The sequence below is a fragment of the Bos taurus genome, chromosome 2, assembly GCF_002263795.3.
Source record: "Bos taurus isolate L1 Dominette 01449 registration number 42190680 breed Hereford chromosome 2, ARS-UCD2.0, whole genome shotgun sequence".
NCBI classification, from domain to species: Eukaryota; Metazoa; Chordata; class Mammalia; order Artiodactyla; family Bovidae; genus Bos; species Bos taurus.
In genome coordinates, this window is record NC_037329.1 from 96017493 (window position 1) to 96043948 (window position 26456).

Sequence of the window (26456 nt, forward strand, 5' to 3'; positions counted from 1 at the left end):
TATGCCAGTATCTAACTTGAACTGTAAGTATTAAATATCTTATACATTTAGTGCAGGTACCGTAACCAAAAGATATTTCTTATTTTGGTGGATTGAGAGGTAGCTTTCTGCTGTATATTATAGCAGTTACAGATTTGATCATAACTGCACCAGAATTTGGATCATAGAAGTGCACTTCCTAGCTATTTTTTATTTCGGTGTAAGAAAACACAGTGAGAACCTTATGGGTAGAATGTAGAAGTTACAGCAGAGGTAACTACACTGCAAGACTTAGGAGGTTTGAGCATGTGACACTATCCTTTTGTTGGGGAGCAGGGTATAAAGATACACAGGAGATATAGAGTAGTTAACAGTAACGTTTTATATGTATGTTTTAACTTCCATGATATTTATTATTTTGTAGAGACGTTTGTGATTGTTTATAGAGTTATTGATTTTATTATATTTATGTATAAGGTTGATTTTTTTTAAATAAATAAGCTGCAGTTGTATTTATTTAAATAAATAAGTACAGTTGTATTTATTTCATGCTTATTTGCTTTGAAATTAATTACTAGAAGAAAATTACTGCCTCCAGCTCGAAGCCAAGATTGTCTTCCTTTTAAGTCTTCTTCCCCCACCCCATGTTATGTCTAGTCATTTTACCAAAGGCATGTTGTGTCAGGGGTGTGACTGATAAGAACCGAGTTGCGCTTTGTATGACGAGTGAGTGGGTAAGTAAACATCAAGTAACAGAAAATGTAGCTTTTTAAAGGATGATTTTCCATAGCATCACATAATATAAACATTTCCTAACAAATATGTAAGACCTCTAAGGAGAACATTAAAATAGTGTTTAAATTTTAAACTAATTAAAATGACAGGGTTTTAAAATTCACTTCTTAAGGTGCTCAGTAGACGTGTGACTGGTGACTGCTGTGTAAGACAGCAAACTCTTAGCGCCTTCTGGTTACAGGACACTGGAAAGGTGTTTAAGTAGCACGTGGGCACACGTGTGAAGATTGCTGTCTTGAGGGTACTTTTAAGTATTTTTCTTCAGTGGATACTTACATTGTGTTTTTTCTTCTTTCAGCGAGAAAAGGTTCCAGAGGAGTACTTTAAGCACGACCCTGAACACAAATTCATTTACAGATTTGTTCGTACTCTTTTCAGTGCCGCACAGCTGACTGCCGAATGTGCAATAGTGACTTTGGTAATATATTTTTCTCTAATAGAAGCATCTTTAGACATTTTTTTCTTGTACAGAAGGTATGGGCCTGTTTTCCAAATGAAAGTAGGTTCCTGAAATGATCATCGGAACTTTATTAAAGAGAAATGTATCAAAAGGAAGTAAACTGTACAGATTTGAGCTTTAGTAATCATAATGATTTAAAATGTTGCCATTGCTTTTCTCATCGCAAAACAGTTGGTGTTAAGGGCAGCAGGAGAGACTTCTGGTTTCTCCTTCCACACGTCAGGGCACGTGCACACACAGTGCACACAGGTGCACACTGACAGTGTGTTGGGCGGTAGGATGGAGGTGATCACTCAACTTTCTGGTCCACGGCAGGCGCAGATTCAGTGTGTTTCTGAGTCTCAGGCTGTGTTGCCTAGGCAGTTCTAATGTGTGTCTTGATTGAGACTGACTGCCTTCAACTCCCTGTCCTTGGACGATAATGTTAACCATCTCTACTGTCCTCTGGTGCCTGCATGTGAAGGTACCCAGGATTGGGTGTCAGTGGTGCTTGGAAAGGCTTGACTCAAGTTAGCCTGCCAAGCTCCAGCTGTGTAAGGACCTTTGTGTCATCCATACTGAATTCCTATGGTAAGATTTTATCATTTGAATAATAAATCATATTCAGCTGAGAGGCAGTTGGGATTGCCTGACTCCTCCGTATAGCAGACCTATAGGGGAAAGTCAACTGGATCGTCTGGAGGGAAGGAGTACGTCCACCTCTGCCTGCTCCCCTCCAGGCAGTGTAGGAGAGGAGGCTTCTCCTTGTGCAAAGAGACCCCTCAGTGGGCACCGGGTCAGACACAGGCCTTTTCTTGGAGCTGCAAGCCACTTGCAGTGCTTAGTTAGCATGTGCTTGAGAGAGGCAGGGTGGCGCTGGCACATGCAGAGCTGGGAAATGCAGGCAGGAGAGTAAGGGTTGGAAGAGGGGCATTTCTTTGTAGACAAGTTAAGCCCGATGGACCTGTGAAACAGCAGAGTGACAGTGTCTAGCAGTCATTTGACTGTATGGGATTGTAGCCTGAAGCTGAGCGAGAGGCAGGGAATTACGTATAGCTGTTCAAATGCAGAGAAAGTACGTTAAATAAAAATTGAGGAGAAGATAGATCTGTGGGGACTATCAGCACTTATGGACACATCCCCAGAGGAGTGGCCAGAGTGGTAGGAAACCCAGGAGAGAATCACAAGAGGTGCCAGGAGAGATTGAAGGAGGAGAGCGTGATGCACATGCTGAGTGCTGCCAAGGAGTTCCTCAGGGCATACACACACACCAAATACCTACCTGTGTCACGGTTCTAAGTGCTGGGGATAGAGGAGAGTTCTTGCCTTTATGAAGTAAGTATAGCAGACATAAACAAAGGGTGTTTGTGTTTTTTTGTATTAAGTTTTTATTGGAGTATGGTTGATTTACAGTGTTGTGTACAGCAGAGTATAAGACTTTTTAAATGAGTATTTTTTAAAAGATGACTATTTCAAGTAGTAGTGAAAGCTAGAAAGAGAAAGCAAGGTAAAGGGATAAAGAGATTAGAGAGGCTTCCCTGGTGGCTCAGACAGGAAACAATCTGCCTGCAGTGCAGGAGACCAGGGTTCCTGGTTTGGAATCCCTGGTTTGGGAAGATCCCCTGGAGAAGGGAGTGGCAACCCACTGTAATATTCTTGCTTGGAGAATTCCCCATGGACAGAAGAGCCAGACGGGTCCATGGGGTCACACAGTCAGACACGACTGACTGACTTAACGCGTGCACGCTAGAAAGACCAGAAAGAGCTTCTTTACAGAGCTGAGATTTGAACCAGGACCTGGCTGGACTGAGGAAGATGAGGGGCACTGATCCCACAGGCAGAGGGGTAGACCACAAGGCACTGAGACAGGATCAGCAAGGTGGCCACTGTGATCAGAGTAGGGAGTGAGGGAAAGAGCACAGGTGATGAGCTCACAGAAGGACGATGGCATCTCACACAGGGCCTCGTAACTTGCAGGCCACAGAAATTATCTATTTGATGGGAAAGCCCTGGCAGATAACCTAAAGTCTGTCCTGGCTGCTCTGGGGAGAACAGACTGTGGTTGGCAGTCAGTGGAAGCAGAGAAGTTAGGAGGCAATGGTAGTGATACAAGTCAGAAGTGATGGACAGAAGAGCAGAGCCATCAGGTGACCAGTGAAACGGAGATAAGAATTCCGAACAGATTGGAGTGAGATAACTCAAGTGGAGGTTTTTGGTCCCAGCAGCCAGGCGTGTGGCAGTGTCTTCAGCTCTGAGGGCAGGCTTGGGGAGTGGGGCATTGTGATGAAGAGCTCTGGTGGTAGGAAGGCAGCAGTGACTCTGCCTGAGTAGTTTCAGTGGAGCAGTGGTGGCCAGGGGCAGACTAAAGTGGGATGAGGAGAGGATGGGTCATGAGGAGCCAGCCTCAGGACATTTCCTGAGGGAAGTGTTCTAAGGGGTGGTGAGGGGATGGGCTGAGAATATGTAAGAGAACATTGGAGAAAATCTCTGACAGAGAGGGGGTTGTTCAAGAAGAGATGAATTGTGGGAACAGTGTTCTGCAGAAATGAGAAATGGGACTGACTGCGTTCATAGAAGAGTTAGCTTCAGGAAAAAGAAAGATGTCACTTCCACTGAGACGGGAGGGCAAGTGGTATAAATGAGACCAAGTTTGCCTTTAGTAAAGGTGAGAGGAAACTGAGGGATTGCCCCTAAGGTTGAACTGCCTCTATTAGTGCCATAAAGTAGAGAGGTGGACCCTGTAGGGAGATTCGTTCTTAATACTGGAGCATGCTGAGTTCTCTGGGGAACAGGGGCAGAATTTCACTAAGGGTATATAATCTCAGTAACTGTGTTTGAAACAGTTGAGTTTGGAGAGCTTTGGCAGATTTGAGCTGTCAATCTGATAACATACTCTGATAAAAACTGGACGTTTTTCTTTTTGTCAAATGGCATATATTCTCTTCTGCAGAGGTAACACCATCACCAACAACTGTCTTTAAACTTTACTCAGCTGTTAACTTGGTCCGGTTCTTTATCGAATAGCCATTTGACACACATAAAAGAAGCCATGAAGTCATCCCACAAACTACCTGGCAGATTTAGAGGAGCCCCAGGGATTCAGACACTGGCAGCTCTTAACCACCTCAGAACCAAACAAATTGACTAAGTTGCAGAATATGTAAGACGAATTATGAAATAATGGAGATGTGAAAAATGGGGGATATGAAAAAAAATGCTCTTTGTATGCATGAGTCTTCCTTAAAAAGGCACTAAATGTGGTAATGTAAAGCTGCTTTGTACTGCCTGTCCTGCTGTGCCACACAGCAGCCACTGGGAGGCTCTCTTGACCACCAGTTATCATCTTCAAGTTCATCCTCTGAAGAGAAGATAAAGAACTGCTCAGTCTTACCAGAGTTTTACATACTCAAGCTTTATGTAAAATTGCCACGTACCCACCACCAGTATGGTAGGTACATTGCGCACGGTAGGCGCTCAAGCATTTACTGAACGGTTGAATTGATGCTGGGCTATATGTGCTGCCTTTTGCAAGTGGGAAAGTAATAACACAATGCCTGTCTTTAGAATGCCCTTTGCTGAGATGTCCTTTCATTCCTGCGACCAAAATTGGGTTGGAAATTCACATGGGCAGAGTAGAAATACCGGACTAACAGAAATACCTGCCTTACAACTGTGACCTGGCCTTTGGCCTTGGCTGGCCGAGCAAAAGTCTCTGTAGAACCAAAGAATAAAAGACATGTTAAAACAGATGAAATCTATCATTCCTAATAAATCTTATCACAGCCCTTAAACTGAACTAAAATCAAAGATCAGTCCTCTACTTTTGCAGGTTTACTTAGAAAGGCTTTTAACTTATGCTGAGATCGACATTTGCCCCACTAACTGGAAAAGAATTGTTTTGGGAGCCATTCTTCTTGCCTCCAAGGTTTGGGACGATCAGGCTGTTTGGAATGTGGACTACTGCCAGATCCTCAAGGACATTACAGTTGAGGACATGTGAGTTTGTAAGGTTACGGTGAACTGTCTAACCATTTTCCAATACCTCATTTGCTCCCATAAAGTTTACATCTTAAGAAATGTTACATTTTAAGAAAGGTTACATTGTGCAGAGAGCTGAGTTAGGTATAAATATAAAATTAGACTCTTGTCTAGCTGTAGTATAACCATTTGTATTTCCCATCATTAATTAGTTAAATCTTGGTGTGTTATTGTAATATTCTGCTTGATAAATTGAAATTACTTTTTGATGGTTTTTGCCAAACATTTTACAAGCTCACTACCAGAACAACATGATGCAGTAAATAATTTCACGTCTTTCTTAAAGCTGTCTACCGGTCCAGTCCGTTTTTAAGAGGCACATGTCTGGCCTTGGAAGTTAAGTGGTCACTGCTGAGTCTTAGCACCTCCAGACTACTGAGAGGTTATAACTTCAACTTGAGTCACACGTTGTACGTTTGTTTTTGCAGGTCTTTTCTTCTTTTGTAATCTGAGGTTGTATCTAAGGTTCTATTGTTACAGAAACCATGATGTACAGATAACCACACAGGTTTCAGATCTCTGTGTTCTCTCTCCTCCGCTGTTAGGAGTGTTCCCCATGTTTAGAAATAGAGGTCTGCTGAGTTAGGAAACTCCTTTGTTCAGGTAGCCCTGGAAGTGTCACTGGGGCCTCACCCGGAGCACTCAGCAACCACAGCAGCACTTGATGGGGCCTTGAGTTAACTTGGGGGGTTCCTCACAGATGGCATGCTCACATGGGCATGAAACATCAGGCTTCCAGTCTGGCTGAGGGGAAGGCCCCGAAGGTGGGAGGCAGCAGGAACCAGAGAGGTATTTGCAGAAGACTCTAGAAGTGCTCACTTGACAGCGAAAATGTCCTTGTGGGTGGCATTTAGGAAAACGTAAAGGTGTACCTCTTTATTATAGTGAACAGCAGAGGACGATCAAGGTCACGGCAGGCAGTGGCAAGAGTTTGTTTTTGTTACCTTTGCCCCTGACTCTCAATTCAGAATTACCAAAGTGCATATTTACACTGAAGCAAAGAAGCTTGTGACTAAGAGAAGGGACCAGTGATTGTTGGTAGCTGTCAAAGTGACTTTTGGTGAAAATGTCCACTTTGGTGGTAAAAAGTGTCATGGTGATGTTGCTGGTAGCCACCGTAGTGTTATGGCAGATAATTCGAGATGAGTACAAGTACTTTTGGAAGTTGTAGAAACGAAAGTGACATCGAGCACCACTATCATCCATCTCTAAACTGGTTCCTTGAAGGAAGGGAAATGTGTAATCATAAACACCAGGCCTGCCATGATGGCAGCTGAAATTTTCTCAGAACCTACAACTAAGCTGATGGGGGCTCTGGGTCCGATTAGAGCATCAGAGAACATGCAGGGAAGTGTGTGGGTGTTCATAGATGTGAGCCCAGTAGCACTGATGGCAGTGTCTAGCTACAGGAAGAAGCTAATTGCAAACAGCACTTTTCTGTGTAAAACAGAATCACCAGGAGCTGTGTTTGTAATAGGCTGCTTTTGTTTACGATCTTTGGAAACTGGAAAGCATTACAACCAAGTGTTCAAGTCACATTTGTCTCATCCCCCTGCTGTTTGTAATGGTCTCATTTTGAGTCTAAATTGAAAAATTGGCATCTGTCAGCTTTTCCTTAAAAGTTTTCAAACATCCATGTATCTTGTTTGAATATATTTCCCTTCAAAAGAATAAGTTAAACTGAGCAGCTGCTGTTCAGAAAATTTGCTGCGCCTATAAATGGCATGCTCTTCAGTCATCTAGTCATTTAAAAAACAACAGCCAAAAAAAAAAAATGCAGAAGATACGTATTCTGTAGGCCTAATGCTTTTTTCTTCAGTAAGTAAAGCTCTGTTAATAGACATGTTAATCCTATGAAGTACTGTATTTCCACACAATTAAAATGTATTAGTAGAAGAGAATATAAAAGGGATAGTGAAGTGCATTTATTCCTGTAGTAAATTAAGTCCTGATTAGCTGATTATCAAAACATTATCTGATTTACATTTCTATAGACTTATGGCCATTTGAACAGGAAATTAATTTTGGAGGTAGGTTCAGTTAGGTTTAAAGTTAAACAAATGAGAAACCTCATTTCTGCTCACACTGTGCTCTCCACACAGGAGAACATCAAGCATTTGATGACTTATCCAATGGATAAAATATTAACACTTTAAAACCAGGAAACAAATATATTGAAAAATAAGTCACTCTCATTTGTCTGGGTATTTGTCATTTTTATATAATTAACTCTTTAAAGTGATTGCTGTGAAAGTGGTAAGACTTACTCTGATTTTCTTTACTTAAACATTAGACAAGCAAATGACTGTGTATGGTCCCATAGCAAAGACCTGCCCCCAGCACCCTACTTTCCCACTTCATTGAATTCGCCCCCTGTGTGTGTGTGCACCTTCTGTCTTAGCTAGGGGCGGATGGAGCACAGGGGAAACTGCTCCATCAGAGGTCATATGCTCAATGCATTTAGTCTAGCCCAGACGTCTACCCTTAATCCTGCTGCCTCCCATAGCTTAAAAAGTGTATCCCATCCTGTCCCAGGAACACCTTCTCATCCTACTGGGGTTAAGAGGAACAGAAACTTGCATTCTGCCCTTTGCCACAGTCCCCTGTACTGGGGCAGGGGGAGGGGATTCCCTTTCCCATCGAGTGTAGCTTATTTATTTATTTATCTGAGATGAATCCTTGTTGCCTCAAGAGTCTTCTCCCCTCAGAGATAATAGCAGTGGCTCTCCATGGCTCCATTTGTTGCCGTGGTGATGTGCTTACTCCTTTTGTTGGCGTGTCTCTACTTCAATAAGCCCCTTCCTGTTATCGGCCCGGTGAAAATGTCTGCAAGTTCTCCAGAGCTAATAAACAGCATACATCATTCCTTTCATCTGATGACTATAGCGGGGCCTTGTGAGTGAGCGTGGAGCATGAATGCACGGCTGCACTAATGGAACTCTGAAGAATGAGCCCCCGAGTCAGCAGCACGGGTGCATAAGAGGGCCGTAACCTCTCCCCCCTGTCCCAAACTCAAAGTGCCAGGACGCAGAAAGAACCACAAATAGCTGTACCTTGTTGGAACATTAGTGTATTAATCCAGCTGGGGAGCCATTATTTGTTTCAAAACAGTATTTAGAGCTGTTGTAGTGGCTCAGAATGGGGTTTCTGAAGATAGCCCAGTTGACTAAAATTGTCCTATGTTGGTTTTGTCTTGTCCTCCTCCCCCAGGAATGAGATGGAAAGGCACTTTCTGGAGCTCCTTCAGTTTAATATTAATGTTCCCGCCAGTGTTTATGCCAAATACTACTTTGACCTTCGCTCCTTAGCAGATGACAACAACCTGAATTTTCTATTTGCTCCTCTTAGCAAAGAAAGAGCACAGAACCTAGAGGTAAGACTGTGGAATCACTCACTGGGTTTTCTGTCAGCCACCAAAGCCAACATCTGTGGCTAACTTACACTAAGCAGTGACTAGGAAAATGAAAAGCTGTTAAATTAACAGTTTGAAGAGCTTATTAACCTGTTGGCATCTTATTCCCTGTGTCTTTTATGGGTTAGGGATCTCACATTTTTTTTAAAAAATTACAGATATTCTGTCTTCTGGAACCATAATTCAGAATATTTTAAATCAGATTTAATCTGTTCTTAATGGTTTTCCATTTGAACTTCCACACTTAACTAGAGAAGGAAATGGCAACCCACTCCAGTATTCTTGCCTGGAGAATCCCATGGACAGAGAAGCCTGGTGGGCTACAGTCCACGGGGTCACAAAGAGTCTGACATGACTGAGCAACTTAACTTTCATTTACATATAACCATACAGGCATAATTTCTTTATAATTGTATCCTTAAATCATATGTACATTGATAATCTACTTACCACTCTTAACTGTCTTAGCTTGCAGTGTGTGTCCCGTGAGTTTATTAGACCAGAAGCATCGGTTGCTAACCTGCGAGACCTGTACTTGGAAATTACAATGTGGGTTCAGAAACAGGATGTAGAAAGTACATGGGTTTTTAATGGAAATGGTAACATACATGGGATGAAGTAATTTGTAGTGGTGATTTGAAGTAGCTTGTGATTTCTGGTGGGTGTACAGCAAAATTTACAACTGAAATGAATACATATAAAACTGACACTTTTCTGGTACCTTGGTACTTTGGAATAAGACGTTTTTCCATGGTAATTTACATGCATGTGAGCACCTTGTAGTGCTTCATCATTAGACCTTTCTTGCCTTCAACACACCTACCTCATTAAAATTTTCTTAGAGTGTGTAGTAAATAATGAAGACTGAATAGAAGTTGAATAGCTGGGTAAAGACTGATTTTGCTCAGGTGTGTTCATTATGTTTAAGGATCTAGTATGTAGGTAACATCATATTGCTGTTAGACGGGGCCTATTTTGGGAACCCAGTTTTTAAATAAGTTCCCCCCTGCCCCAGCAATCTCATCATAGCCCTTCAAGGATATTACCTTAGGGAATCAGCAGTGTAGATATGAGCTATCCAAAGTAGCAGTAACTGTGAACCTAAATGAATGCAGATGTGTGGCTTATCAATGATGCTTTCTTTTTTTAAGGTTGGAACTTTTTTTTTTCCCCTAAATATACCTATGTTCTATCTGATTGACTTTCTTAGGCCATCTCCAGATTGTGTGAAGACAAATACAAAGACTTGTGCAGAGTTGCTGTGAGAAGGTCTTTCAGCGCTGATAATTTCATTGGTATTCAGCGCTCCAACGCCATCCTCTCATAAACAGAGAGAGGTGAGGGGTTGTAACACCATGAACCCCTCGTAACAAGGACTGGAGAAATACCACCTCTCCTGCTCAGAAACCAGCAGTTAGTATTTTCACCTAACAGAAAGACACTGAATTCAAGACTCACGACAGCAAGGATTATGGTCATAGGAAAAAACTGGACTTGTCAATGCAACACACTCTTCTGTCCTTTTTAATGTAAACAGAGTTACAAAAACCACTCCAAAGCCAAAAGCTCCCCACCCACCCACAGATATTTGCTTACTATGTAGGCCAATAACTGTGAACTATGTGAGGTTTTTTTAAATAGTTTAAATTTTTAGACTTTAAAGACACTAACTATATAACTTACTTTTTCCTATTTTTCTCGCCCATATTGCTGCATATTCCTTTAGAATCAATGCAGTATTACTATTCGAACATGGGACTCCTAACAACTCATAAAGCCACTTAGGAACAGACTGTTGTAGCATTGTTAGGTTTTGAAGGATTCTTCCTCCCTACTATTTCATTGAAGCTGCTAGTCATTTTTGGCAATCAGTTCAAACCAAAAAGCTGCTGAATAACACTTGTCATTCAAATTTTTTGCAAACACTACTTATTAGCATATTAGCATGTTTGGGATCATAAGCAGAGAAAGTATGTTGTTACCTACTTCTATTGGGTCCGTGCTGTGTTTCTTGTTAACTCTAATGGTGCTTCTCATTTTCTGACGATTTTCCTCTTTGTTAAATACTTGTATTAAAGGATATTTTCATAATTCCAGCCGACCTGTTAGTCCAGGAATAAGCAGATAGTGAAATAGGTGTCCCAAAAGTCTTGGTGCAATTTTAAGCTTTAATACAGTGTATGTGGACACTCCAGGACACTGCCGCAGAAGTATAAATGCTACAGACACAAAGCATCACTTGAAAGTTTACTTGAATTTCTTCTAAACTCATTTAATTTTATAAATCTTAGATGTTAAGCTTTTAATTTTAATTTTTTGTTTCAACCCCTCTTGAAGATGGCAAACAATGGGCTGAAACAAAAAAGTAAAATTAAGAGCTTAATGTTTAAAATTTACAAAACTGAATGAATTTAGAAGAAATTCAAGTGGACTCTCAGGTGATGTTTTATAAGTTTGTAGCATTTATACTTCTACAAGTATCAGAGCTTCAAATTGCACACAGACTTCAGGAGGATATCTTGTGTCTTTATAGACCTGGCGCCTCTTTTGAAAATAGTCCTTTGCCTGGGTGGGCTGTTTATCTGCTTGAGCACCGAAGTTTCTTTTTTCTAGATTTGGTAAAGGAATTATGAACAACAGCATTAATTCTCCTGTAATAAATTGAAAGGAATTGGACCCTAATCGGACACAACTGAGCAACTTCTCTTTCACCTTTCACTTTCATGCATTGGAGAAGGAAATGGCAACCCACTCCAGTGTTCTTGCCTGGAGAATCCCAGGGACGGGGGAGACTGGTGGGCTGCCGTCTCTGGGGTCACACAGAGTTGGACAAACTGAAGTGACGAAGCAGCAGCAGCGATAGGAAAGTAAGTGATATGAAACAGCTTTTCTATCCTGTGTGTTGACCTGGCTGTAGGTGTGTTGTGTTATTTGAGGAAAGATAAATCTTAGGAACCCTTACCTCAGGCTTTTTAAAACACAGGGTACCACTTAGCCACCAGGAAGCCCATTAAAAGACAGGGAGGTCCAGTAATCAGTCTTTTAGGAAATTGGTAATGATGTCACCTAAACTTGAAACATTAAAAAAAAAAAAAAGTGTTCTCAACTATGTAAAATCTTTCTCCTCCTACCTTCTCAAATGTAATCCTAGGAATTTTGCCTGTCAACAAAGCATTTCTGGGCCAGAAATACTTTCTCTCTTTATAGCAAGGCTTCACATTATATTGAGTGCCACAGGTTCCATCATTTTTAAAGGACACAGACATAAATGATAAATAATAGATATAAAAATATTACAATCTACCACCTCAAAAAATATTGTTTATGGAGCTTGGAGATTCAAGTATTGATTGCAGTTTTATTTTGAAAAGAATGCTACAACTTACGTGGTTTTTCTTCCTCATGTTTATATTAAAAGAAAAGCTAATAAACTCTATTTTAATTAAAATACATGGCTGCTGTGTAACTTCTCACTGTTCACATAACATTGTGGTTCTGCCTAGCTCAAATGTTTTCAATCAGCTCTGATAGTCAGGCCTTGAAGCATTTTCCGACTGACCATTCAAAAGTTGTTTTGACCGTTGCCTTTAGTTAAGAGGCAGGCATTTATTTCTTTGGCTTATGTTCTTTTCAACCAGAAGATAATTTAGTACACTTAAAATCACTGGCTGTAGTGCTCCGTGGCATAGTGCATTAGATGGCACTTTGGAATTGTGTGTTATTGTACCAAAAGGAAAAAGCACTTTGCAAGATAAAAGGTAAAACACAGAAAGAAAGGAATTAAAGAAATACTGTTGAATCAGAACATGAGTTATTTGAGGATATAAAGCCATTGAACAGGAAAGAAAATGGAAGAAGAGGAAGTAGATTTGCGGTTGTTATAAAGAGGGTGACTTTTAAACAAGCCGTGTAATATACAAAATCACCATAAGGTTTCTTTAAGACCCTAGTCACCGCCCTCGAGCAGTATTCCATCACTCCTGATAGTATTGCTGTGTTTTCATCCACCTTAATTCACTACTTAAGGTCAGATCTTTTAACTTTATTCTTGATAGGCTGTTGATTAGGAGAAATGATCTGAATTAGTGCAGAAGGAGAGAAAAACTATTGCAAATCACTAAGATAGTTTGTACCGTGTAATAATATGCCAGTTACTAAGTAGAAATGCTGACATACCTGGAGTGGTCAAAGGTTAAAAAAAAGTGGGGGTGGGAACATTGCTTGGACACGACTGTAGCTTCAAGACAAGTTAGTAGAATCACTAAAAATTGCTCTTTCAGTGTTAATTCTAGAGACAATAACAGCCATTTTGATAAATGGGGGAAACTTAAAGATTTAAACCACTGAAAGTAGGTTCTCAAATACTACAGGGTATGGAAACTAGTTCCTAGGGGCAATAGGGTAGCTTTGAGATACTAGGAAGGGTTTATTCCCTAAAGTACTAAGACTATAAAAGAAAACCTCAACTCAAATTTATTTTCATTTTTAGTTTTTGGAATATACTGACAGTGCAATTTTAACTGGAATACTGTGAACTGAACTTTATAAGGAAAAGACAAAAAGGTTTCAAATCTATGTTTGAACCAAATGAAACTGTCATTTTTCTACATTAAACTCACGTGGTTCACCCTAAGACCACTTAGGGCCCAGTGCTTCTGAGACGTTTTTTCCATCCTGTATTAGATTCTGTCATGACCCTATTCTACCACGTCTACTCCTAAAGCACCCTGTATGCCCATTATTGAAACTCAACATTACTAAATCCTGGTTTTATAACAGCTGGTTTCATTTGTTAGTTTTCCCATTCTATAAAATATACCATTACTTGATTTTTTTTAAAGTGCTGAAGTCAGTATTTACTGGAAAATAATTCACTATATTTTAGGTTATACAATGTTTTTGGAAGTGTTTACCTACAGCATGTAGGTTACCTGAACTCTTTGATCACACAAGCCTTCTAACCACATGTAAAGTGACTAGGACTGTTCCCTCACCCAGAAGCTGTCATCTTTGAGTACAGAGCTACTTGGTAAAGCACTCGACAGCTGGCAGAGCCTCTCTCAGGCAAGTACTAGTTTCTATGCAGAATCTGTAGATTATACCTAGCATCTATCAAGGATTAGATCACCTAAAATCTTAACTGTCAGCTTAGCAACCTGGCCATCCTGACTGCCAGGAAAATATAAATCCAGGAGCGCTTCAGCAGTCTGGTCGCTTGTACACAGGTGCAGTCTGTATGGTTCCTGAGGCAGTTTACACTAGTCTATTTTAAATGGGTTTGGCAGATGAGAGAACATTTACTTAATGTGAAACAAATTTTAAGAATACCAGTTTGTGGTTTAGGATCTCTAGGATGCAGAAAGAACTAGGAAAGTGAAATAGAAATTAAGAGGAATCCAGAGTCAAATGAAAAGTGGTTAACATTCTTTAAAAAAGGCCCAGGTTAGGTGATTATTTTAAGTGTGAAGGGAGCTAGTAATTTGAATATTAGAAAAATCCAGTGACAGCCTCAGAACCTAAGGTCCTCAAGAATGTGTCCATGTCTACTCAGATTGTTCTTTCTCTTAAAACATCTATTCCTTTATCATAGCATTCTCATTTCCAACCTTGTAGCTCCCCAGACAGTGGCCCTGTATTTCCTCACTGTGGGAACTGACTCTTCCAAAGGCAGAGATTCAGTGTTTGGTCACCTCCCACTGGCCTCTCTCAAGAGGATCATCTCCGCTTCACCCTCTGACTTTCTGCTAGTGCCCAATGTGGCAGTGCTTGATGCTGGTTACTACTATGATCCATTTCCAAAGCCTTAGCAGCAGGTTCCAGGAAATACAGGATTTATGTGGCTCACAGGCCAACTCGTCCCTGTGATCCCCTTTAATCAACTACGTGGGCCCTCCTCAAGGTGCTGGTGCCCCACTTGCTGCACTCAGTCCCCTGACCTGCCCACAATTCTAGATGCATCTCCTCAGGCTAAGCAGCAACCCCACGTTCCAAACCCCACTTTTTTTAACTTGCGTTAGGAACAGATGCCTCACTCTTAAAGTAACCCCTCTCATCCAACGGAGGCAATTCCATCCCAACTCTTAAAATCAAACTTCTATATCCAACCCCATCCCCTCCCCTCACCAATTTATTCCGCTTCAAAATTGCATTCATCTTCCCAACATGAGGATAGGGCAATTTGACCTTGCTTGGTCCTTTACGTGTCCTAGTATTTCACAAGATGTGGTCCCCAGACCATCTGCCTCATGGGCTGAAAGCCTGTAAGAAATGAGTAGAATCCTGGAACAGATAAAGAAACTGGAAAATCTGGTGAGATCCAAATGAAGTCTAGTTAATATGATAATCTTGACTTCAGTTTAACAAAAGTGCTATGATAATATGTTAATATTAGGGCAAGATGTATATATTTTTGCAACTTCTCTGTAAACCTAAAATAATTCTACTAAAAAGCAAACAAAACAAAAAGACCCACTTCCTGGACCCTAGACTAAACAAATCTCAATTTCTGGAGCAAAGCCAGGAAATCTACATTTCTAATAGGAACCCCCAATGATTCTCACACAGACCCAAACGAAAACTAGTCTTTTTCTCTTCCATTCCATGCCTGAATGGCTGCTTCCTCCTTTTATTGATACTTACCTTAACCTGGTTTAATCATTCAGATCCTCTCAACTCTAAAATATAAATACTATCATTATCCCCCTTTCACAGATGAGAAAGTACTAAGATGAGAGTACTAAAAGGTTAAGTAATCTGTCTAGGATCAAGCAGCCCATGATGGATGGAGCTGGAATTTGAGTCCCTTGGCAGTCTAGCTCCCAAATCTATGCATAGAACAATTCTACTGCCTCTCATTCTGTTGAACATGACCAATTAAAGAGCTCTGAAACTAAACCACTAAAGCATTATGACCTATTTCTCTAGCCACCTAACAGGCCCCTTTTCTACTGCTGGGGAATAAGCAACGAGAAAGCACTGGGAAGATGTGTCAACTATGGAGACCTGTATGGGGAAGGCACAGTGGCTTTTCTACCAGGATCCAGCTCAACTGCTGTATTTTCTATTCTCTCAAATGCCCTAATGTGTACCAATCTAACAATGCTCATCATACTCACTTTGACACTACATTCTCTCAGGTTTGCTAAGCATCTGTCCATATTGTCAGGGAAGTGGCAACTTTAAATCAACTTACAATAGGTCCTCTGTATCCACAGGTTCTGATCAGTGGATTCAATCAACCACAGGTTGGAAATACTTGGGGAAAAAATATCAGAAAGTTCCGAAGAACAAAACTTTAATTTGCTGCATACCACCAACCATTTGCATTATACTTAAAACAGCTACTTACTGAGGATTTGTATTAGGTATTAGAAGTAATCTAGATTTCGGAGAAGCCAATGGCACCCCACTCCAGTACTCTTGTCTGGAAAATCCCATGGACGGAGGAGCCTGGTAGGCTGCAGTCCATGGGGTCACGAAGAGTCGGACACGACTGAGCAACTTCACTTTCACTTTTCACTTTCATGCATTGGAGAAGGAAATGGCAACCCACTCGTGTTCTTGCCTGGAGAATCCCAGAGACGGGGGAGCCTGGTGGGCTGCCATCTTTGGGGTCACACAGAATCGGACACGACTGAAGCGACTTAGCAGCAGCAGCAGACATGATTTAAAGTATACGGGAGGAGGCAGGGGGAAGATGGAAGGGCTGTGTGTAGGTTATATGGAAATATTGTACCATTTTATATAAAGGACTTAAGCATCTGTGGATTTTGGTATTTGAGGGAGGGAAAGTTCCTGGAACCAATTCTCCACAAATACAGAGGGAGAATATATATCTGTTTATCTGAGCTCCCTGACTGGTGTTTAGACCTTAATGAAAGTGTTAGTTGCTCAGTCATGTCCAACTCTTTGTGACCCCATGGACTATAGCCCGAGAGGCTCCTCTGTCCATGGAATTCTCCAGGCAAGAATACTGGAGTAGGTTGCCATTTCCTTCTCCAGGGGATCTTCCAGACCCAGGGATTGAACCCAGGTCTCCAGCATTGCAGGCAGATACTTTACCCCCTGAGCCACCTGGGAAGCCTGAATACCAAGTTGTAAATCTAATGATAAAGTTTGGGGAGCTTACGACTGCCAAGCAGGCACACAGAACAGCACCACTTCCATCCAAATTGCTTCAGCAGAGTCTAGACAGAGCTGACAAAACAGAACACAATGTCAGGCAGTGTCTCTGTTCTTGTGTATTTCCTTTCATTTCTTCAAGTGAATCATAAAACAATCACAGGATTGGCAGGAGAAACCTAAGAAGTATATTCAAGTAAAACATGTTTTCATTAGTTCTGCTTCTGTGATTGGAATTTGTTTGATTTTATTATCAATAAAAAGGTTGCCACTCATATCTGAGAAATATGATAGAATCCACATAGCACCTTCAGCCAGCATATGCTCATTCATGTCCAACTCTGAGATGCCCTGGACTGTAGCCCACCAGGCTCCTCTGTCCTTGGAATTTTTCAGGCAAGAATACTGGAATGGTTTGCCATTTCCTACTCCAGGGAATCACTTAGAAAGCAGTGTGTCTCTTTGTAAAAGCATGAGGAGAAAAATACTTGTACAGCATCTTTTTATTTACTTTACCATTGCTTTAATGCACTTTAAAATTTATCTACATTAATTGGGAACAAAGAAACAAAAATAGACATTTCTTTGTTTTTCATAAATAACTACTCTCCATATTTGATAAAAATCTCAAACCATTATTTTAGCTTCCCACAAATATAATACATACAGATTTTTTTTCTGAAATAGTGTCAGCAAATTAAGTACCTTGAAACTAACAACCACATACAACTGCTGTTCTTCTGACTTCCAGGAACAAAACAAAAACAAAAAACTTCGTATCAAGATGCTCTGGGTTTCCTTTTGTTAGTGTTAAGAGATTCAGAATTATAATCATCTGCCAGTAATAATTTATAGATTTGAGTTGATTGTCTACAAATAAAATACCACTGGCGTTGCTTTATGAGTTCTGGATTTGACATGACATCGACGATACCTCATGGGACAGGCAGTACACATGTGTGGAAATCAGAAAAAGTAATGAATGCCCTGCGCTCGAACTGCTGACTCGGTATGTGCCTCATTTGGCTCAGTAATAAATTCACCTGCACCAAACCCGTATCAAAAGTCACTAAATCTCCCATATATATAATATATATTATTTATATACACCCACAACACATACACACTATACATACAGTTTGTAACAACATGAAGTAATATTGTCTTCAAATAATGTACCACAGACATTATCCTGGCTGAAATAAATCCTGTAATTGTCATCAAGCTGCTAGAAGCTTTTGAGAGTTCTGAGTCAGGTTACTTAGTTACTTTCATCCTGCCTACCCTTCACCCTGCTTTCATGTGTTGGTAGCTTTTTCTTTCAGAACCACCCTCCTCAACCCAGGCAGATTTCTTTCCCAGGATCACTTGATTGGACTTTGGAGGCAAGAAAGGGCACGCAGAGGGAGCAGGCAATTCTCAGCCACTGCACCTCACACCTGCCTCGATTTGTGATGTTCTCTGTCCTGTTGGCCCCATTCGGTGTTAGAAAGCAGTGATTCAAAGCTTTGTCCCTCCTACCCCCCTTGGTCTTTCTGTAGAGCACAAAAGTGAAAGAAGCCTCTTTAGCAGGGGTGGCAGTTCATTAAAATATACAACTACATTTCCTAGCTCTGGGGTTCCCATTCTGTACTTGAGACTGCAGGTCACGGATGCTGTTATTAAGGTTCGGTGTGGGATCCATGAGGTTTCCTCCTGGCAGCCGGTGTCAGGATTAGTGCAGCCCTAACCCAGGAGGAAAGGGCCTAATGAATACCAACTTGGAAACAGTGCTGTTGGCACATTATTTAAGCCTGTACATGCGCACGTGACACACAATACACACACGGGCCCGTCGTTGGAAATGACCGCAAGAAAATATGACCAAGGTTTGCAAGGATAAACCGATAAGGCACCAAGAGAACTTTCTTCCAGTCAATTTAGACAGCTTCAAAATGTGAGGTTAATAATACATATTAAAAAGACTTCCTAAGTCTCTTTGTCAACTGATTCACTGATAGGTCACATATTAGTTCCTTCTAAACCTTTACCCTCCTATCTATGATGAGAGACATTCCTTAAAATTGAACCGTGAAAGGGACAGCCCAAAAGCGGTATATGAATGAGACTAAACTGGGCCTTAAATCCTCATTAAAATCAGAGCTAGCTCTGAAGAAGTTGCTAAACTACCTCACAACCTTTCATTTTATAATTGTTTTCATGAGTATGGATTGTCTGCCTAATGAAAATAAAAATCAGGAGAAAATCGAGTACGGGATGGAAACAGGGTGAGCATAAATACATGGATTTCTCTGCCTGGGTAGGGGGAGGGGTGGTTGATGCAAGACTTCAGGAAGCAGGTGGGCTTAATCTTTGAGAGAAGGAAGAGCAGGGGTTAGAGAGAGAGACTTGAAAACAGGCAACGCCAAGAACTGGGATGAACCTAAAAAACCTCCAGTGCATTACCTCTATTCTTGCTCTTTGCCTTAGTATCCTTTCTCTTAACCGTCTTACATTCTTTTTTAAAGTAAATTGGTTGTTCTTTTTAGGTTTGGTATGTTGCCAAAATAAAAAAAAATAATTGTTTTAAAAGTAAGAATTAAATCACTTCAACCACATCCTCTCACAACTTTTAGATAAATTCTGCATCATCTTTACATTCTTCCACACACAAAAAAAAGAGAAAGAGGAACAACCCAAATTAGACACAATGACTGAAGGCAGCAGAATAATCTATGTACTTTCTGGGAAGAGGTCAAGATGATCAGAAAAGGTCCTCATTTGAAAAACAGGAGAGGACCTGGCCCTCAGGCAGGGGATCTATTTCAAGGTTCTAAGAAGCTGCAGAATAAGTAGAGGAATTACATGTGCAAAAAGTTCTGTAGCTAGGTGTACCAGGTTTTGTCAAATATACTGAAATTTAATTTTGATTTAGATGAGTGTGTAAGAGCAGTGCATTTTTATAAACATGAAGAGCCTTTGAAAGTTCATGAAAACTGTTAACATCATGCTTCTTTCCACCAGCATAGCACTTAAATCCACTGTGGAAAATATATACGTCTTTACTTAATATCCATAAAGTAAAACCTGACCTGGGCTTAAATCTTACTTTTCCAACTTTGGTATAAATGAAGAGCAAATCTTTACTCCCAAATTTTAATTACATTTGCCATTTTAGCTTCTTAAATTTAGTCCCGAGTATTTTACTGTAAAATGCACTTTCACTCCCTTCCCCAGCTATAGCCTCACACTCTTCTTGAATGAATGAATGGTTAAACAGATTAGGAGAGCAAACAGCATTTTTAACAGTAAAGTGTGTGTGTGTGTAGTGTGTGTACGTGTGTATTCAACAATACGCAGGCTTTCATATATGAATGAGGGAATGGTTCAACAGATTAGAAAAGCAAACAGAATTCTCTAACAGTAAAGTGTGTGAGGGTGTGCTCACCAATATATAGGCTTTCTCAGAAGAGGAGGAAAAGAAACATATATTGAGGTGGGGTGGGGAAAACAGCTTTCCTTTTGCTACACCGATCCACGTTTCTAAAGCTTAAGCAAGTGTGTTATGGTCTCAGTTGTTGTCAGAGGCTGCAGAGAGCAGTGTCTCGCTGCTTTTGAAATATCTGGCTGTAATCTAGTCCAAAGTCCAGGGACACTCATTTTCCCTCATTGCTGCCAATGTTTGTTCACAGGTAGCCAGCCTCCCTCCTACCCCACCCCCCTTTCAAGCACCTCATTCAAGGATGGGTGTGGTTTCTAATCACAGCTCTCCAGGAGAGGAGGAATAAGAAAAGCCAAAGGACTGTTTAACATGATAAAGGAGGTGGGATGGGGGTGGAGCAGATAAGAGAAGTGCTGGAAATTTACTTAATTACAGGAGGTATATCCAGTTTAGTCCTTAAATGTAAAAAGGAGCCCCCTTCAGCTCTATCAGTAAGTACTCTCAGAAGAAGGAAGTGGGTTCATTTTTACCAAAATATAACACAAGTTGTTTTTTTTTTAAAGTAAGATCACTGGAGTCTATTAACAACCACCCACTCCTCCAGCACAAAGCTGCCATCTTAACAGTCTAGTATTGAAGTTCAACCAATCACCATCCCTTAGGTTAGCACTATTCCAAACATTTATTCTGGACACTTACAATGCTACCTCTAAGTCATTCAAGCAAAGCTGGCACTGTTAAGAATGAGAATGATTACAAGTACTACAGAAAAGAAACCCAAGCTTGCTAAACAAAGCTAGGACACACACACAAACTCTGAACACTTCCTAACCTTGTCACTTTCCGGAGGCCCCAGACCCATTATGCTTCCTCTCCTCAGTGTGACTTAGGGTGTCCCCCCCTAAGTTAGGGAAAGGGTCAAGCAGCTCACCGTAAAGCATCTGGGACACTTTAAGCAGTGGAAGGAGAAGTAAGCTGGAGAAGCCCACGGGACAACTTCCCGGTCACAGCAACCTGAACTTTCACTGTTCACATTATTTTTAAAGACACAAGTATAGGAAATACATTTTCCCAATTGAGACCACACAGTTCAGAGAAACCTGAACCAAGCGGAACTTCATTATAATGCCAACCTTAGGATTGTAAAGCCCCCACAAAGCAAAGGTAAATTTTGTTGCCAAAATGCAACAAAGTTAAAAATTAAGAAAACGACATATAAATTAAAAACAGGGTTTCCCTCGAAAAGGCAGGAAGATAGAGCAGACATCAGCTGAGCCCCTCTGAGAAGTCCTGGGACAGGTGCCCCCCTGGAAACAGCCTCTTCCCTCCTCTCTCCAAGTTGCCCCAGGAGGGGGCGTCAGCACCATGAAGGTAAACGGAAGTGACCTTGGCAAAGCTACCAAACAAAAACAACCTAGCTCCCTCAACTCCCGCCCGGCTCCCGGTCCCTTGGCCTCCTCCTCCTCCTACACGTGCGACAGTGACACCTGCTTGTGGTAGGCGGCGGCGGGGCCGGGGGGCCCGGTCCTGCCCGTGAGCGCGGCGCTTGCCTCGGCGTAGTCCCCCGCGGCCGTGGCGCCGCCGCTCTTGTGGCCCCGCCGCGGACGGCAGCAGCAGCGGCTGGTGAAGCGTCGCCATGACTCCACAGTCTTGCCGGACCAAATCCAGACGCCTGACGTGATGCCCACCACGAGGCACATGAAATACTTAAGCATGAGCACCCAGTACTCGGGCTTGGCGCGCGGCTGGCCGGAGTCCGGGCCCGGGCACGCGCACGTGAGCGCGGCCTCCCAGCTCTCGCGATAGTGCTGTTCGTACAGGTAGCAGGCCACCACGATGCTGGCGGGCACCGTGTAGAGCAGCGTGAAGATGCCGATGCGGATCATGAGCTTCTCCAGCTTGTCCGTCTTGGTGCCGCCCTGCTTGATGACGCTGCGGATGCGGAAGAGTGACACGAAGCCCGCCAGGAGGAAGAGCGTGCCCACCAGCAGGTACAGCACCAGCGGGCCCAGCACGAAGCCGCGCAGCGAGTTCAGGTTCTGGTTCCCCACGTAGCAGATGCCGGCCACCGGGTCCCCGTCCACGGAGCTCAGGGCCAGCGCGGTGATGGACTTGACGCTGGGGATGAGCCACGCGGCCAGGTGGAAGTACTGCGCGTAGCCCGCGATGGCCTCGTTGCCCCACTTCATGCCGGCCGCCAAGAACCAGGTGAGCGATAGGATGACCCACCAGATGGAGCTGGCCATGCCAAAGAAGTAGACCAGCAGGAAGACGACAGTGCATAGCGCAGGGCCCGTTGTCTCGTAGTGGATGTGGCTGTGCTCGCGGCTGCAGGCGACGCTAGCATGGCCCACGACCAGGCGCACCAGGAAGCCCAGCGACACGCAAAGGTAGCAGGCTGACAGGAAAATGATGGGGCGCTCCGGGTAGCGGAAGCGTTCCATGTCTATGAGGAAGGTGGCCACCGTGGTGGAGGTGGAGATGAAGCACAGCACAGACCACAGGCCGATCCAGAAGGTGGCGAACGTGCGCTCGTCGGGGCTGAAGGACGGCTGGTAGCAGGGCACCGCGCAGTTGGGTACCTGGCCCGTCCGCACCTTGTTGTAAAGCGGGTGTGACTCCTTCAGAATGGGCACGAAGGGCTCGCGGCACTTGCACACCGACGGGCCCCCGGCGGCGCAGTCGTTCCCCGAGGCCGGCGACCCCGGCAGGCCCGAGAGTGTGGGCTTGACCGGGAAGGGCCTGGGGGGAGCCGTGGTGGCCTCGCTGCGGTTGTAATCCATGCACAGGACCTCGGCGTCGCGGCCCAGCACCGGGAGGCGGTCGCAACTCATGCGTTCCGGCCAGGCAAAGCCGTACTGGCGCATGAGCGGGGAGCAGCCGGCTTTGGCGCGCTCGCACACCGAGCGGCAGGGCGGCAGCGGCTTGTGGTAGTCCGGCAGGCAGATGGGCGTGTACATGGAGCACAGGAAAAAACGCAGGTCCGGAGAGCAGTGGATCTCCACCAGCGGCCAAAACTGGTGCACCTCCAGGCCCGCCTCGTCCTGCGTGTCGTGGTTGAACTGGTTGGGCATGTGCGTCAGGTTGTAGCCGATGCCGCGGCACATGGGCACTGTGATCTCCTGGCACGCCGGGGCCTTGGAGGCGGCGGCCGCCCTGCCCGCCAGCTGCGCCAGGAGCAGCAGCAGCAGCGAAGGCGGCGCGGACGGGTCAGGCCGAGCCATAGCCCCCTCCCTCCCCGCGTCTCCCGCAGCCCGCGCGGGGCCAGCTCAGGCAGGAGGAAACCGGGATCGGAGCTTCCCTCTCCGCGGACCTGCGTGGCGCCTGGGCTGGCAACCTGTTGGTTTCTTTTTCAAGAAATCCGTCCAAAGACCAACTGTTTCGGGAAGGCGCTGCCTCCGCAGGAGCGCTCAGCTCTTCGCTGGACAGGGCTGGAGAGGGACGATTAGGCTCCGATTCTGGGAAAAAAACTCTTTAAGAAAAAAAAAGTGGGGGAGAAGAAAAATGGCAACCACTCCCAATTAGAGGGGCGTCAACGGTACAATCCCCTCAAGCGGTCTCCAAATCTCTAAGTTAACCTTTCTCCTTTCCCTCCCCTCCACCTCCTGGAACACAACTACAGACTCCCCGTCCCTCACCCTGCCTCCTTTTTCCCTGGGCCTGCCAAGCTGCACCCCGAAGGCACAGCGCTCAGCCCCCCAGGAAAAGGGCTGAGGGACAGGGAAAGGACGGGGAGAAGGGGAAGACGCGGGCTCTCACCTCCGAGAATCCCGAGAGAAGCAGAGAGTCCGTAGCCAGCCTGGGTCCCCCGTCCCTGGGACACTCCACGTTTCTCAGAGACGGACTGGCATCAGGAAAGTTTGGCGAGAGGCTGGGTATCCGAGGAAGCAGCACATGGCAGCAGGTGGGGGCGTCTCAGAGAGGGGGTCGCCCCCTGAACGAGGTCGCCGCAGACTGGTCACTCGCCCTCTCCTCCTCCCGGGCCCCCCGCATGATCCGGGCGGGAGTAGGGCGGGGACAGGCCGTGCGTTCCACCAGGGTCCGGGAGCCGGACGGAGGGGCGAGTGCGCCTGGCTGCACCTGGGCGAGAGGAAGGCGACTGGCGGATCCTGCCGCCTCACAGCACCGCGAGCAGCCAGCGCTGGCCCTGCCGGGACCGCACGGTGCGCGCCCGCCGCCGCGTCCCGCCCGCCCGCCGCTCGCCTCCTCCCCTGCAGGGGGCTCCGCGCTCCAAGCGGACTCCTGGGGGCGGTGGCGGCGCTCCCGGGACGAGCAGGGCTCGGCTCCTCCCCCGCACTCTAACACCCTTTCGCCCACCTCCGCCGGGTATTGAACTGCACGCGGCGGCGGTGGCCACAGCAGAGTCACGGTCGCGGGCGGACTGGCCTCTCCCGCCCCGCCCGGGTCACCTGCTTCTAATGCCCGCCGGGAGACTCCGCCCCAGCCCCGCCCCTTCGCGCTGGGGCTCGGTTGGTGGGCCGCCCCGCCACACTCTCCATGCGTCCCCGCCCACTGCCCCGCCGGCTCGGCCTCTCCCCAGGCGCCCTTGGGTCCAGCCCGGAGCGGGTAGCCGAGGAGCGCGGGCCAATCGCCGGCCGGGAAGCTGTGGAGGGCGGGGCGAATGCTAATCACGCCTTCTTGAGACCCTGAGCGGGAAACCCTGGCTAGAAGTCCCTCCCGAGTTCTCTGCTGATCCCCACTTATGCGGGGCTCACTTTCCCGTAATGTTCTAGCTTATGAACCCTTGCTTCCAGGGCACCTACCAGATCTCTTCTCTGCAGCTAAGTACCCTTAGAGTCCAGCGCTTGTTTAAAAGACTGCTCAAAGACTCACTCTTAACGGTGGCACCTGTCTCCGCTCTGCGCCGCCCTCACACCAGGTGAGCTCAGATTTAGAGGAACAAATGCTTACCGAGTCCCTACTGTGTCGGACAGCGCGTTAGTCATTCACATCTTAATACAGGACGTCTCAGATCTTTAAAATAATTCTATGAATCAGACACTCCTTACAGGTGAAGAACAGAGTTTAGAAACTTGACCAAGGCAACCGAACTAATGTTAATGACCCCCAAGAAAACCACAAAGAAATGTTGTTCAGCGCGGTATTCCGAGCGCCTGGCGCAGAGTAGGCACTCAAATGGGAAACCCGGGATTCGAATCCAGATAGTTGGGCCGCGACATCCACAATTTTTACCACCTCTTTCCCCTCCCCGCCCCCATATTCTACCGGTTATCTCCCAGGCTTTAACCTTTACTTTTGCATTTCGTAACAAAATCTTACTGTTGCAACAAGAAAGTAATTTTCTTTCCGTCTTTGGAAGACTCCAAACATGTTAGTCCTTTATCAGTTTATCGGGTTAAAAATCCAGGCAGTTCCGAAGCTGCCTGCAGAGAAAAGCAACACTGGCTCCGGGCAGTGTGATGGGCAGGGGCTGTACCCCCTCCCCCTCGACCCGCCCCCGTCGCTCCCCCGGGCTACCCACTGCTTCGCGGTGCGGCCGACCGCCGCCGGGGATCTGGGGCATACGAAGCAGCGGGAGCCCACGGGAAGACCTGCTGGGCTCCCCCAACCACTGGGACGCACTGTGGCGCTCTCCAGATGGGTTATTATGCTGCAAGTTTTAAATGTCCTAAAAATGCCTCTTTTCTACGTGTTCTAATTAGGTTGGAAGACTGAGGTGTTTAGCATTCTTGAAATTCATTCACACGCTTACAAAGAGGGTTTGAATTGTTTCCCTTTCCCCGACCCCTTCCTTCTACTGGGAAGAAGGCGGAAAAAAAAGGCAGGAGGGCCTGAGTTCTCAAAGTACTCAGAACTGGACTAAAGGACCGAGACACACCGCGGCTATTGTCGTTCTTGTGTCCTGGATCCCACTTACATAGACTGGGAAACTAAATTGCAGAACAGTCCTCTCCTCCCTGCTTATCAACAAGACTTGTAATGAAGAATATGTGTATTAATTCCAGCCTCAAAGTTAAATATCAATCGCTTCACAAACATCAAAACTATTAATAAATACGTTTAAAATGTATATTACTTATTTCATTCCCTGTGATTGTACCTGTGCTTATATTTTGTTTGTTTGTTTGTTTTGGGGAACTACTTGGCAGTCAATGTCGGCAAACATCCCAGGGTTGAAAGCAGTGGGAGTTTTCAGCTATGGAATAGCAATCAAAAAGAAAGGGAAACCCTCAGTGGAAAGTATGCACAGATTGTGAACATGCCAAGAGAGGCTGCCTCATTCTGTGGCC

The 26456-nt window shown here is 44.6% G+C and overlaps 2 protein-coding genes across 5 annotated transcripts in view; one reads left to right on the plus strand and one right to left on the minus strand.

The window, feature by feature from the left end:
* The window catches only part of CCNYL1 (cyclin Y like 1), a 36972-nt gene extending 24859 nt beyond the window's left edge, over positions 1-12113 (plus strand). For both annotated transcript variants that reach the window (XM_003585764.6, XM_002685539.7), the window contains 4 exons: positions 1073-1192; positions 5043-5209; positions 8462-8624; positions 9874-12113. In XM_003585764.6, coding sequence (XP_003585812.2) covers positions 1073-1192; positions 5043-5209; positions 8462-8624; positions 9874-9990 — 567 coding nt within the window. In that variant the 3' untranslated portion in view covers positions 9991-12113. The remainder of the gene's footprint in view (positions 1-1072; positions 1193-5042; positions 5210-8461; positions 8625-9873) is intronic.
* Positions 12114-17269: 5156 nt separating this feature from the next.
* FZD5 (frizzled class receptor 5) lies at positions 17270-24600 on the minus strand. 3 transcript variants are annotated; one of them, XM_005202766.5, is made up of 3 exons: positions 24523-24600; positions 23965-24285; positions 17270-23677 (listed from the first exon to the last, which is right to left on the minus strand). In XM_005202766.5, the coding sequence occupies exon 3, from the start codon at positions 23427-23429 to the stop codon at positions 21672-21674; it is 1758 nt and encodes a 585-aa protein (XP_005202823.1). In that variant the 5' UTR covers positions 23430-23677; positions 23965-24285; positions 24523-24600; the 3' UTR covers positions 17270-21671. The 3 variants fall into 3 exon arrangements, with proteins under 3 accessions (XP_005202823.1, XP_005202825.1, XP_024837185.1); XM_005202768.5 differs by having other exon boundaries at positions 17270-23663; positions 23965-24600; XM_024981417.2 differs by having other exon boundaries at positions 23965-24600.
* Between the last annotated feature and the right edge of the window lie 1856 nt (positions 24601-26456).